Source organism: Archocentrus centrarchus, chromosome 10, assembly GCF_007364275.1.
Source record: "Archocentrus centrarchus isolate MPI-CPG fArcCen1 chromosome 10, fArcCen1, whole genome shotgun sequence".
In the NCBI taxonomy this organism is placed as follows: domain Eukaryota; kingdom Metazoa; phylum Chordata; class Actinopteri; order Cichliformes; family Cichlidae; genus Archocentrus; species Archocentrus centrarchus.
The window spans coordinates 4,850,020-4,865,045 of record NC_044355.1 but is presented as its reverse complement, the minus strand read 5'-3'; the positions used below and the strand labels follow the sequence as shown (position 1 = coordinate 4,865,045).

The window sequence follows — 15,026 nt, the reverse complement described above, 5'->3', positions numbered from 1 at the left end:
TTACAAAAACACTATGACAGAGGAAATTCTCTGCAAACCTGTTTTTAAGGTTAGTTTAAACATAGAAAGATTTTCAAATATATAGAATAAAACACATATAATTAAAGCTATTAATAGCCACATATGGATCCTGCATAAGGAATAATGAAAATAAGTATTCTGTTGCAGAAAGGGCATGTGCTGGATTTGTGTACCTCTCTATAGATATGAGAGCCAACTAAATGCCAGAAATGTAAATTATTTCTAGAGTACAACCTTTCTGGGATACACACACCTGAGTGATTAAAGATTTCTCAAAAGGTCAGTGAGTTGATTTTATCAGTTGTTTGCTCACAATGATGGATTTACAAGGCAGTAGCAGTTCATTAGCATATGTAAAATTCTCCTCTCACTCTTTTGGTTTATTTGTGTAAAGATACTCCATGTAAATGTTCTTAAGCGGCTTGTGGGGTCAGGATTTGATTATGAGTTTTGAACTGTTCATCATGTTGAAAATGTTATTCTCATTTCACCCCTAAAAACTCATTAGGTCACACTTCAGCATTGTGACAGTTAAATTATCTCGCAGGCTGCCAATTCAGTACATTTGCGAATGTGCTCTAAAATAATCAAACTGAAATGGAGTTTCTTTCTAGCAGCAGCAGAAAAAAAGGAATCCATGCAAGGCAGAACCTCAAGACAAGGTCAAACAGATGAACATATGTGTGCCTGTGGAATATAAGAAGTCGAGTATAGAATTAAATTGACCAGGAGGAGGATTGCAAATGAAAACAGAATAAGAAAGAAAAGGTTTTGGGGTTCTATTTAAATGAAGGGAGTTATAGGTATAGCCATAAAATTCCCAACAGGTTGAAAGGAAATTATGATGTTATACATGTTATGTTAAAGTTTTCTGTCATTTTGGGCATTAATCTTTTTGGTAACAATATCATTTTGCACCCAAATGAATTGCTGAGATGTGAGGATGTGGCAACAGTCTGACAAGCAAGTAAAAAATACAGCTGAAACACATTCTATTAAACAAGAGTCTGGCTTTGAAGCTCCTGGTTGACTTGGTCTATCTGTGTGTAGTTTACTCGTGCCCGTGTGGGTTCTCACCACATACTCGAGCTAGCATTAGGTTAGGTTAGGTTAATTGGTGGTTCTAAATTAGCTTTGGGTGTGAATGTGAGTGTGAATGATTATCTGTCTCTCTGTGTTAGCCTGTAATAGACTGGCAACCTCTCCAGCATGTACCGCTCCTCTCAACCTACAGACGCTCCAGCTTGGGTAGGATGAGATGGACCGATGTTTACAGGTAACATGCTAAGGATAAGAGAGTATAAGGGTGTATTTTTCTGATCTCTATGAAAACTCATTCCCTGCATTTGACCTAAGCATCAGGAGCAGCAGGCTACCAGCAGAGACTGGGTCCAGATGTTGTTTTCCTCCCAAGCCAGTGCCTTTGTGAAGGACACAGTGACAGGTGAATTAACTTCAAAATTACCTTCTTGCTGTGAGGCAGCAGTGCTAAAACGCTGAGGTACTTTACTCTTTGTCTGTCATCTCAAAAGTGAGTGAAAAGACAATTGGAAATTAAATACATAACATGAAAAATGAAAAATTACAGGTTAAAATTGAACTAGACTCTACCATGAATACCGTGTTTTTTTTTTTGGTTTTTTTATGTGTAATCATGTCTTATAACAGATATTTTGCATTCTCTTTTGGTTGTTTTTTAAATAAAGTTTTTGAGATAAACTGTAAATCTTTTGAACTGAATTCTACTTGTGTGATCATGTGGGTACTTACACTCACCAGCTTCTTTAATAGGTATGCCTATTCAACTATATGTTAAAGCAAATATCAGCCAGTCACGTTGCCAGCGATCCAGTGCCTTTAAGTGTGTAAAGATGGTCAAGATGACCTGCTGAAGTTCAAATTGAGAATCAGAATAGGGAAGAAAGGTGATTTAAGTGACTTTAAAAGTGAGATGGTGGTTGTGGATACAACACCAGATAGGCTGGTCTGAGTATTACAGAAACTGCTGATCTTCTATTTTGCCTCACAACCATTTCTAGGGTTTACAGAGAATGGTCTGAAAATGACAAAATATCCAGTGAGCAGCAGTTCTCTGCCTAAAAATTACTTGAGATTAAATTACAAGAGACCAGAGGCAAATGATCAGACTGCTTCAAGCTAACAGAAAGGCAACAGTAATGCAAATCACTACTTATTGCAACCAAGTACGTAGAAGAGCATCGCTGAATGCACAACTCATTGAACCAAATAAGCTATAGCAGCAGAAGACCACATCAGGTAACACTCCTGTAAAAACTGAGGCTATAATCCACACTGACTCATCCAAATTAGACATTAGAAATTGGACAAAATGTTGCCTGGTCCGATGAGCCTCTGTTTCTGCTGTGACATTTAGATACTATGGTAAGAATTTGGTGCAACAATCTGAATGTATGGATCCATCCTGCCTTGTATAAACAGTTGAGGTAGGTGGTGGTGGTGGTACAATGTTGTGGGGGATATTTTCTCGGCACACTTTGGCCTCCTTCTGATCTTCTGATGGCTGCTTCCAGCAGGATAACTCCGCATGTCACTGAATGGCCTCCACAGTCACCAGATCTCGAGATAACAGAGCACCTTTGGGATGTGGTAGAATGGGAACTCACAGCCAACAAATCTGCAGCAACTGTGCGATGATGCTTTCATGTTAATACAGAACAAAATCTCTGAGCAATGTTTGCAGCACTTTGTTGAATCTAAGCCACAAAGAATTAAAACAATTCTCAGGCCAAAAGGAAGTCCAATCTAGCAGTAGCACTACTACCCCAGGTGCTACCACCCCTACGTGTTCTCATTCACCTAAAGACTTTCTCAACAGGAGACGGTATATAGGTGATGTGCTGTCCATGGTGCTGAAATCTGACAAACTGTTGCTTATAAATGCCACCGCCCTCAGCTCCCACTCACTCTCAGCCTCATTAGTTTGCTCCCAGACTGCTATCTCGCACTGCCAATGATTAATATACATCTGTCTGTGCAGGCTGAGATATGCATATCATAAAACCAGGTGACAGGATTGCCACTTATTTCCTGTTGGCTGCAAGGCAAGCTCTCCTCCATTTAACCCCATTCATAATGGGATCCAAGACCAGGAATATATTTGCATCAGATTTGTATGCAGAAGGTGGAGATAAGCACTAGATCAAAGTTAAAGAGGAGATTCATTTGATGGTTATTCCTGGAGGGCATGAATGATGGCCTCCAGCTGATGTACTTGATGAGTTTTCCCAGTAAGAGCCTTGAACGTGCTGTAGAGGAGGCTTGTTTTTTAAAGTGACCAAATATATTTGATTGTCTTACTCCAAGCTTTCATATGTCTCATAGACATGTTTGATATCTGTCACTTATAAAACTAAGTATAGACTTAATTGATCCTTACTAATGTTTTTGATGCAAGATCAGTAATAAATCAATTAAAAAAAATAGCAGGTAAATCCTTTTTGTGCAACTACATAAATTTAACTTAAGAATAGTCCTAAAATGTAAAATACATCACTAGATTAATATTTGTCATGCCTTTTGGATGGCCTCAGTGATTGATGGCACTGCAGTGGTCTTGAGAGATAATTTCCTTCTGGATCACTCAATAAGATTTATAAAAGTGAACAAAGATTAACTGATTACTCAGTCAACAGTAAAATCAATCAATGGTTTTGATCATTACAAGTGAAATTACATATAGTTTCGGAGATGATTTAAGCATATCTTTTAAATGATTATACTTATTTAGAAACCAGCATCGCAATAGGCCTTTTCAGGATAGCGTCACAAAAATACATATATCCAGCTTCTCTGTTTTCTGTATCTTATTATAAACTCAATGTCTTTGAGTTTTGAACTAATGATTGTGTTAAAATGGTTACAATAGCAGGTAAGTGCCAGAAATGTACAACAGCTACATACCTGTGTAGACACAGTAAATGTTTGTGATGACGTAATGTAAACAAGTATAAGCACGTGACAATTATACTAAAATCTACTCTATAATCGGAGTCTGCTTTGTTGTTGTTTTTTTTTTTGACTCAAGGCAATGCAAAAACAAAGAAAGTTCATTGAGCACAAGCTTGGTAGTAGCAATGTTGATTTGGGGCAAAAAAAGGGGACTGAGCTTTGAATGAACTGGGACTCTAGCAAAAGAAAATTGAAGTGCACCTCGGGAAGATTATACAAACAAAAATAAAGTAGGACTAATGACTCACGGGTGTTGTGAATAAACAATTTTTGGATATTTAACGTCTTATTGTTGCTCACTGGCGCGTGTTTTACAAAGAGAAGATTACATTATTTAGAAAAAGCGTTTTCCCAATATTTTTCAAAGTGCGCCGTGCTCTCTTATCGCCAAGTAGTTGATTCTCGGCTTTTTTCGTCTCTGTCCGCCTTCTCATTAACATTCCTCACTTGTGGGTGTGATGCTGAGAAGATCTGCTTGCCGAGCGGAGACGCGCAGTGTGCCTGTGCGTTAGAGGAGGTATCAGCTGCCAGCAGGAGGGGAGCGACGAGGAGGAGCAGAAGAAGAGACAGCAAACCTACGTTGCAGGCGACCATTCCTTCACTGCTGGTGTCCTTTCACTGCTAGCCACCTGCAGAAAACGGTCCTTTCCTGCTGATTTTTTTTTTCTCCCCACGGCTAAAGCTGTCCAATATGTCTGGGATCTAACATCTCCGGAGAAAAAGAGGAATATCAGAATACCCTAGTGGATGTGGACACCTAACCTGTGGACATGGAAAAGATAGTGAATTTATCCGTTTCAGTTCTCCTGGTTTTATGGGGATGCGCGCTTGGAGGCTCGCCCAGTGTTCAAATTGGTAAGCGCCCATTAGTTCAACCGAAAAAGCCAGTTGGCTATAAACATTGTGTGCGTAAAAACCCATGAAATTAGTTATAAATGTGTTAAATTATTCTCATTTTTCAAGAGTCAAAAATTTTTTTTATTGTATATTTTTTATTGTAATTTCAGGGGGACTTTTTCCAAGGGGCGCGGATCAAGAATACAGCGCGTTTCGGATAGGAATGGTTCAGTTTGGCACCTCGGAATTCAGACTGACGCCTCACATTGACAATTTGGAAGTGGCAAACAGTTTTGCTGTTACCAATTGTTGTAAGTCCCAAACATATTTTAAGAATTCTTTTATTGAAAGAAGACTTTAATGTCATCTGCGATATAATCTCCAACGTTGTGCTTTATATCATACGAGTTTGGATAAACCTTATCAGCTCTCAGGATGGAATGATCTGAGCTGTCTAATCTATATTCTGTCAGCAAACCCATCCAGACTATGAGCTGGGTAGTTGAGGATGAACGAGGATAGTGTAGGCAGGGGAAAGTTGGTTTCCACAGAAACAGTCAGTCACATCCATCCTATTTTCATTCCTTCAGATTCAGTGATCAAACGGACAATACTGCAAGAATATCGATCACAATATTTATTTTCATCCAGCTATTATTTAAAGCAACTTATTTTTTCGAAAGTAACAGAAGATAGGTTGTGGGGTGGGGGTGGAACTAGACTTAATTTCAGTGATCATTAGCCTGTTTCTTGTAACAAATGGCATTTTAAGTAGCCACCTTTGTGATGACTTTATCTTTAGTATTCAGTGAAAGAATAAACGGCACTAGAAACAGATAGAGTCACTCTATCGGGCCACATTCGCCGTTTTCTTTTATCTTTTAAGAAGAAAACTGAGCTGCAGGACTTGCTGAGACTCACGCTTTTTCATTGGGTACCGATGTCACGTCTTTTCTCAGTCCAGAAAGAGCGGTGTTCAACCATTGTTCATAGAGCCTACATACTAAGCTTTAGACTGAGCTTCAGGCATAGCCTGGCGACTGGGCGAAGCTCTAACATCCCTACTGAGAACTGATGATACCAAGAGGCGGTGAAAGGGTTGAAAGGTTCTTGTGAAAAGCTTTCGACAAAATTTGAATCACGACATTGAAATGGTCTGCCACACATTTGTCCCCAACGTTACTTGTTTTTGGACGAGATGACAGGGAACTGAGTTTTCTGATTATCGTGCATTTCTTCTTTAAAGAGAGAAAAAGAAAGAAAAAGAAATCCAGGCTCCTGTAATGCTTAATTTCCTTGACAGGTTCGAAGGTCGCTATTTTAACAGCCACAGTTCATACATTTCATTAGGCGGTTGCCAGGCGACTGCTCCTCTCAACAGTCCCTTAAACAGAAATCAAACGCTTCTGATTGGTGCGCGCATCTGTCCAATCGATTTTATTACCATATAAAAGCTTCCTGCTTAGAGATCCTCACTGCGCCCGACAGATCACAGTCAATCATGTCGATGATTGAATTGTTTACAGCAGTCTATATAAACCACTGCTGTTTGGCTGACTTGTTTTAAATTCATCTCACATATTCAACAATTCTTATGAACCATATCCTGTGTGTAGGCTGGATTTCCCCCCACTTCACTTCCCTCTACAAGTGTGTCTCTGTTGTGTAACATAAATATTAATCTGAGTGATTAGAAGGTACCAATCTTTGTGTCTGAGTGATTAGAAGGTACCAATCGTTGTGGAATACAACCCGGTTTAAATAATAATAATAATAAAAAAAAAACCTGGAGTGATCTGCACTGTTTACTTGTTTGACTTAGGCTGTTGTGTGGGCAGGTGTCCCAATTTACATTATTCTAAATGAAATAAACATAACATCTCTGACTACAGCAAAAGCACTGTGCAGCACGCTTTGGCCATGCCTTGAGTTAATCATTCAGTTAAGTACATTATTCATTATTATTATTACTGTCCATGTAATTAATTGAATGGACTTCCTGCATGATGTGTAGCTGACTCTTGTGCAGCTTCAGATGGCTGGAGAGACTGTAAGATTGGTTCACATCCACCTCAATGACAATGACTTCAGTTCATTTACTGTTGATCTAGGATTTAACTGGAAACATACTGAGGTATGTGTACAGTTAGCAGTGACCCTGAGTGGTGAATAAATGGATAAACAAAATAGACAAATGAGTGGATGGATGTAGATTGTGTTATCCCAGGCAAAGGAAATGACTGTCATGTAATATACTAAAATGGGCACACATTTTGTAGAAGCTTTTATGTGTTTCTTAAAGTCTCCAGACTAAACCTGTGCATGTGCATACATAAGGGCATTCCAGGTTGTGTGTGCATGAACTCTGACTGACTTCTTGAGTTGGAGTTAGAATAAGAAAAGACAGGACTGACTGGGCTAAGGTGAGAAGGGTGAGGGGGGTTGCATTTAATCCAGTAGATGGCAGTCTGCCCCACAGTCCGCCTCCATCTGTAATTACAGTGCATTAATGCCACCACTTTGTCTTTTGCTAAACTATACTTAATGAAACACATGCAGAGGAGAATAAAGGCGGACACGCTGAAGCTGATCCACCACCCTGAAATCTAAAACATTATAACTACAGGTTTTTATAAGCTATATGCTAAGTTCCATGAATGCACTCTTCCAATTTGAAACCAGAAAAGTACTTTAGTATTTAATAAAGAGGGACAAATGAAAGCCAGTATGAAGCAACAGTATATATATAATTTGATCGTAGTGGACTATGTACCCCAAGAGAGATATACCATCACAGTATTTCTTCCTTAAATATGAAAATAGATGGTATCAGCTACAAAAAAGCACTAAAATTTAGCTGGCACAGAATCTGTTTTTGTTGCTTTCTTATGAGATATTTTAAGACGTTTATATATCATGTTTTAGTTGATTGCACACTGTATTGGTGGTATAAAATACCGTCTTTTATTTCCTTGCGAGATATGGGCCTCACAATATATGGATTGGTATCTCTCACACTGTGGTTGTACTTCTGGGCACCAGCATACTTCATCAATGCATGTGTCAGAGACAGTGGGAGGGAGGATGATACATTCCTCCATCAATAACAGTTCATCTGGTCAGGCCGGCATCTGCTGCCAAGACCAGGGGAGTCTTTGTGACCGTGTATGTGCTTGTGTGTGTGTGTGTGTGTGTAGTCGTGTTGGTGTGCTGTCCACCCAAAGCAATAATAATAATAAAAAAAAGGTATTGTTCAGACACTCTAGATTATAGCCAGCTCTCAGTCCCCACATGATGAACACACCCTGAAACTCTTCATCACTGTTTAAGAAATAATGACTGAAGAGACAAAAAAAAAAAGCTTGACTCATATCAGGACAAGATTCTGGTTTCTGCTTCATTTTGGTTCATTCGGTTAAAAAAAAAAAAAAAAGTATTTCTAAAATGTCTCCAGCTTATGTTTAATCAAAGAGCCACGGTGCCACTTTTAATTGGTAATGATAGCATAAAGGAGGCTGTAAGCTGTGTAAATATGTATCTTTTGTTATTGTGTTTTATTTGCTTAATTGAATTTTACTGTTTCTTAACTCTGTTTCTTGCCTTTGATTGGAGACATGGAACTGATGGCAGTATATATTTCAGTTGGTTTAACCTTCATGAGATAACATTAGGATTCTGTCCCCATACCAAAACAAAAATGTATTTCCTGCTCTTCAGTTTCCCTCTGGCTCTTTACAAAACAAGCAAACAAACAAAAAACTGTATTATTATTATTCATCTTGCAGAATCAAGCAATTTAAGAAGGTAAAGTCACTCTTTTGCCCAGCAGAGCACAGCTCATAGACATATATGAGTGGGTTAAAAGTGGCTCCATATTAGGGAATCATAAGCAAAAACTGTCAGACTCCCTGTAAGCAGCTACAGTTTGCAGCTCTGTCAATGACAGTGCAAACTATCACACCTTCTTTGACAACTTTTTAGTTACTTGTATGTGAAACCTCACACCACAGCATCATTCTGTCTTTTCTCTACTGCCTTCACAATCAGTGCACTGGAGTATTGAAAGCCATTTTGGGTAGCATGATAAACAATTTGCTCCAAATAACATCACCAATTAATATTAAGTAACAGTGCAAGGCGATGCAGGGACCATTTGTGGTCCTTGCACATATGACTCTCAGTGAGCTCTCTTGCCCATAAAATTATCCATTGCCACACCTGTTTAAATAAATGACACTACTTTCTGCTGCTCCTTTATTTCCCATGGGGTCACCACAGCAGATATTTGATTTGGCACAGACTTCCAGATGCCTTTCCTGACTCAAGCCTCCCATTTAGCCGGGCTTTGGACCGGTACTAGGAGTACACTAGCTTGTGACCCCCGAGACTGGGGTTGTGCCTACTGGGGATTTTTTTCAAATTAGACAAATGTGCTGCCACTTCACAAATAGCTAAATCACGTATAAACTGATAAACTGTGTCTGAGAGCTCTAAATCTTGTCTCAACATTTTGCATTTGGCTTGATTTTGATGTTGCATTATTTCTGCCAGTTTTAGAGGTCATCATTATACCTTGGACACAAGAAGACAAAGCTGAAAATTCATGTGTCAAAGCTGGAAAATGTCAGTGTAAACTGAAAAATCGGAAGATCTTATTGTCAGTTCAGAGCAGCCAAGTTACTCGTCATGAGACAAAGTATTGTTCGTCCCTGTGTGCTTGAAATGTAACCATATGAAGGTATAAAAAGCTGTTTATAAAATCAGTAGTATTCATCATACTTAGCAGGTTAAAGACATTCATTTTTAAAATTTAATCCCAGGCTCATTTGAGGATCTTCAAAATGTTTTGGCCCTAAAAACTTCCACGGGGATGATCAATCTCTAAAGACTTCTGGTTTTACCTGCCAAATTTCACTTCATATACTTCTATTGTATTTCATTTCTGACACCCACCTCATTTAAAGCAAACCACTCTTCTGAGACCAATAGGGGAGTTTGAGGGCACTGACAGCCAGCTGGTGATTTTAACACTTCAAAGTTCTTGTTTGTCATGGCTGAATCACGTCATACTATAATTTCATGCATCTGAATTCACGCAGCTTTTCGGGGACTCGCACATTCAGGGACCTTGCTGAATGATCAAAAGCCTGAAACCGGCCATACATGCACCGCAGTGAATTGGTTATAGCCAATTTATTGTTCACACTTAATTAAGTGCATTCTCCTCCATTTCAGAGAGAGCTGTGAAATATTAAATAGGCCTGGGAGCTGGCCGGTCAGAAAATGAGGCTAAAAACCCTCTGTGGATCTTGGCTTGCCCTGAATACAGCCCCCAACCAAGCCCTTATCACTGTGTTCTCAAAAAATACAAGCCTGAGATATTATATGTTACAGTGCAAATCAAAGTTGGAAGTTCCAACTCAGCTGGAAGTTTCCTCTTGTCTTGCATCCAGTGTTGTTTTTCAGAGCTTTCAGCGCAATTCTGGGAAAGAAGCAGACCTTATTGTCCTTAGTAATAGCTGCTAGTGCACAGCACACTTTCAACCATACACAAACTACATTGTAGGCAGAATAGGACCTTAAAATTATGATTAATTCATTAAACTTGTGAAACAAAACTTTTTTTCTGCTAGTTTTAAAAAGCCAACATGTTAGTAAATGACTTTTAAAACACTATAGCAAGCTCACATGGAAAAAAAGAGCCTCAAGAAAGAGAAGTGTGCTTCAGTTCACAGCTCCTGTGCTCCTTCTACCACACAGGAACAGGAACAAGGCTTTATTAGCCTCACACTCACACACACACACACACAAGCAAACAGCAACAGTGGCCAGAGGTCTGTAATTGCCACAGTAACCTCAGTCATGGCACCGTGTTGCAAGCCAAACTCAGCATTGTTCTGTGCCATAAAGACGTTAAAGATTAACAGCAATTGCTAATGCAACATAACTGCAACACCAAGTACAACACTGGAAAATTAACACTTTAAATACTAGCAGTATAGTATTTGCACTTGTGGCTCCTCCCCTTAGGTTGCTACAGTACATTTTATTTATTTCAAGTCATTTCAGTGACTTTTATCATACAGTAACTCGGTGTAAACTCGTGGGCTTTTTGCCAGAGGCTTGCATTTCACTTTTCATCAATGGAAAAACATTTTGAACTCCAACAGTACAGAAATCTACAGTCCTAAATAGCTTATATATTTCATTTTTAAAAAAGTAAATCTTTCTGGGATCCTAATATTTGAACGTCAAACACATTAATATGAATCTCCTGTCTGAAAGCCCGCCAGAATCTAAGCGAGTAAGTCCTGTGAGCTGATGAAATACTGTTATGAAACATCTGTGCTGGAAATGCTCCAGATGAATTCTCTGAGTAATTTAATGCAAAATTATGCTATAACTTTGACATTACCTCATGCTATACAGTAGTAAATTATGTAAGGCAACTCGATGCAACACATTTTAACATGTATGAATGTCAAGAAGGAAATAATGAGATGCACTGTGTCATTTGCATGAAATATTCTACTGAGAAGAAGACTGCAACTGCTGAGAATGGCTTAATTTTTATACACAGTGGCTCCGCCTTCCACCACCCCTACTCACCCGTGCTATTTAAAACAGTTTTGACACTGTGTCTTTGTCAAGGGTCACACACTTTGAATCGGTGCCAGTGAATACTCAATATGCAATGCATAATACTCTTACTGTAAAAGAAAACACATTAAAGTTGTGACCTTCTGGAGGCCTTGGCTTTCAACAATAAAGAAAGCATTAAAAAGTAAGACTTAGGTTGCCGCTGCACTCCTTTCATGGGATTTGATGTCTTCCTCACTTTGGGGGATTTTCATGCAAATCGGAGTATTTTTGACGAGCACCTCGGTTATGCACAAGGCTGTTCTGTTGTGCAGACATGACAAAAGGCAGAACTTGTTGTGCTGACACAACACTGGACCATGACATATTAATATTTACTTAGAAATAATCTGTTTGTATAAATGTAAAATAAATACAATGTTCATGACATAAATGTATTGAGGTATTAAATGTAAGCAGGATAGTAATATGGAAGAAACTCTGATGATTATGGAGGGTTTTACTTTCTACAGACATTTTTCTTTGATTGAATACGTGAAGCAAAAAACCTGATATAAATATGAACCCTGTATTTGTCCTCTGAAACAATTTACAGGGGTCACTATTGGATCTGTTTCCTCAGATGAAATGTTTTACTCTGATTACCTTTTGGGATGGAAATCAGAAAATACCAGATAATTTATTCAGCTGCCCCCCTTTTCTAGTGCTTCTCCTGCTGTTTCATCACAGCAGGGGGGATTGTTGAGCTGCCAAAAGATGTAAGGGCTGTTTCCTCATCCTGTATAATTCTGAAATATTTGGGCAAAACTTGACTGCCACATTGTACTGTACTGTAAGTCTCCACACCAAACCTACATGGGCCAAATTCAGAATCTACCTGTATGTGAGCAACTTCCCTCTTTTCCATTAACTTTAGCTTAATGCTGTTAAAATAGGAGTTGACAGCACTGAACAGTGTGGAGCTGCTTCTTGCCTGCTCACTGTCTGTCTGCTACCCAGGTATGTACACTGCAAGTTTATCTGGTCTTAGTGTGTGTATGCATGTGTGAGTTTGTTCGCCCAGTCTTTCAGACACCTGTCTCACACACAGTGTTGTCACCGGGCATGTGTGCTGACCGAGCTTTTCTGGATGCAGCTACTGGCTGAAATCTCATCTCTGCCTCCGTCTCATAATGTTTCTCTCTTATTTGTTTTTTTTATCTACTTCTAATTGCCAATGTCAGGGTCCATTTAATGTTTTTGACCTGCTCCCTGCTTAGCTCTCCTCGAGGCCAGTCTCAGAATTTATTTAACCATTGGGAACTTGTCCTCATCTTAACTGTGTAGGATTGTGATGGGTTGACACCGCTGCATATGCTTAATCAAGCTAGGCTAACTACTACCCTTGACTTTTATTAGCATTTCTACAGTTTCTACTCAGTACAACCAATAATATAAGTCCACACTTCGGTATACAGTACTGCTCAAAGGTTTAGGGTCATTTAGAAATTGCAATGTTTTTTGAAAGAAAAGCAAATTTATTTCTATTCAACATAAAGTTAACTTGAAACATTCTGTTGAAGTCCCATTTCTCTTTCTATTCCAGTAAAAGCCAACTTGAATGGAGTTTTCTGGGGAGTAGTACACACTGCTGCATGAAAATTTTTTAAAACCTTTTTTTAAATTTCTTTTTCCCCACATAGAATAGCCATGATTTCTTGGAGCCAGAATTTTCTCATGACGATGTTACAGTTACTTACAATGGGCTTCTCACACCTATCTTGACATTTGGCTAAAAATTATTTATCATTTATGATGAATCATAATGTTTTAACTAATGATATTTATGATCAGTGCAATCTTATATTAAATGAAAAGAAATGTGCTTTACTTTAACAAAGGACATTTGAATCGTGTTATCGATAGCTGAGCCAGTAGGCACATCAATACATATATGCGCATTTTGCTGTAACTTTAAAGCCTTTTGTTAGATATAGTATGAAAAATAGCAATCACATAATTTAACATATAAGGACACTAGCCAAAATGCTTAAGTAGATAGTCATTGGTAAATGTCAGATAAAACTGACTGACTCCATTTAACTGTTTTGTTAATTAATTTAAATGTTATACTGTAAGCAGGGAAACACTCATCCACACATAAGCAGAATCAGCGTTTTTCAGGCTGACGCATCATCAGAGTCTGCTGTGATCAGATCAGTCAGTTTGAACTTTTAACCTGCAGCTGTTATAACAACTGTTCTAATCTTATTCTTTTTTTTTTTTGGGGGGGGGGGGGGGCACTTTATTGTTTTTGTTTCTTTGCAAGTTGACTTTTGTACAGTCTGTTCTTTTCTGTTTTAATCTTTGCAAAGCAGTGGGGTAACAGATCAAAACTATACCCATTAAATCATAAACTTAGGAGAACCATAGGAAAACATTAATACTCCCACACACAAACCATTCCTGCACAAAGACGCGCACTCTGACATTCACTGCACAGTCACTTTGCAAGATGATCCTCTGTCCAACGCGGCGCGGCAGATCAAAGAAACCGCACAGGGACTGTGGCCTTACATAACTTCTGATCAGGAAACATATGAAGTTCCTTTAATGGAGACAAACATCATCACAGAGCTGAGCAGCAGGGGCGGCTGCACTGGTGCATGGCTGAAAACCAGTGTTGCTAGTGCAACCCTGCAGCATGTTTAAAAATAAAAATAATAAACCAAGAAATGCATGTGTTCTCTGTGGAAATACTCATCTGTTTAATGCAAATATATATGTATACAGTAAAAAAACAAAACAGAAATATTGGCTTTGCAGTTTAGACAGAGTTATCTCAGTTTCACAGTTTACACCCTTTGATGCATAAAAAAAATTCTACACAACTGTAGAAAAAGCGACTGACAAGCCAACAGCTGCTGAGATGCTTTGGCTACAGTCCAGACGAGACCTTTTGTTTAAGCAGGCGGATCATCAGGGAACAAGTTGTTACAAGAGTACAATATTGCTGTCTGTAAAACAGACAGTGGTTAACGGCACTGCTGACAATACAAAGAAATGCTTCAAAGGGATCAAAGCTGCAAATGAAGTGGATAAAGTGAGCTCTGGTTGAGAGACAGGGCTGACGAGCAGGTTAAAAGGAAATATTTAATTATGTGACAATAATGTAAATAGTATAGTACATTAGTTTTTAAGTTAGTTTCTAAGTTTGTTAGTAGTTCTCTATCCTTCTTAATGGTTTACAGGTATGAAATGTTATACTCTCAAAAAAACAGACCCAGGTCCCCCCAGCAGCAGCACCACCACCTACCCACCAATCTTATCTACCTTTATCCTGAGTCATCCTGCCCTTTTAAAAGGACACAGTCCGCCTAAAGAAAGTCTGCCCTAGATTTACATTACATTTAGATTTTGCTCACTGACACATAACACTGCAACAATAGAGCGAATAGAGACATATCTGTGCATTCACTCCCCTCTGGCTTATCACACTTTTAAGACATTCTCATCCTGTTGTGTCATTTGCATCCATCATTTCTTATTTCTTTATCTTTCCCTTCATTTCGCATTATAATTGTTTTTCTTTCAGTCCA

General features: G+C 38.7%; 1 protein-coding gene across 3 annotated transcripts in view; it reads left to right on the top strand.

The window, feature by feature from the left end:
- Nucleotides 1–4,581: 4,581 nt before the first annotated feature.
- The window catches only part of gria2b (glutamate receptor, ionotropic, AMPA 2b), a 53,020-nt gene continuing 42,575 nt past the window's right edge, over nucleotides 4,582–15,026 (top strand). For 2 of the 3 annotated variants that reach the window (XM_030738800.1, XM_030738799.1), the window contains exons 1-2: nucleotides 4,584–4,866; nucleotides 5,019–5,159. In XM_030738800.1, coding sequence (XP_030594660.1) covers nucleotides 4,782–4,866; nucleotides 5,019–5,159 — 226 coding nt within the window. In that variant the 5' untranslated portion in view covers nucleotides 4,584–4,781. Of the gene's footprint in view, nucleotides 4,867–5,018; nucleotides 5,160–15,026 lie in introns of all 3 variants that reach the window. The other variant, XM_030738801.1, reaches the window with a different exon arrangement.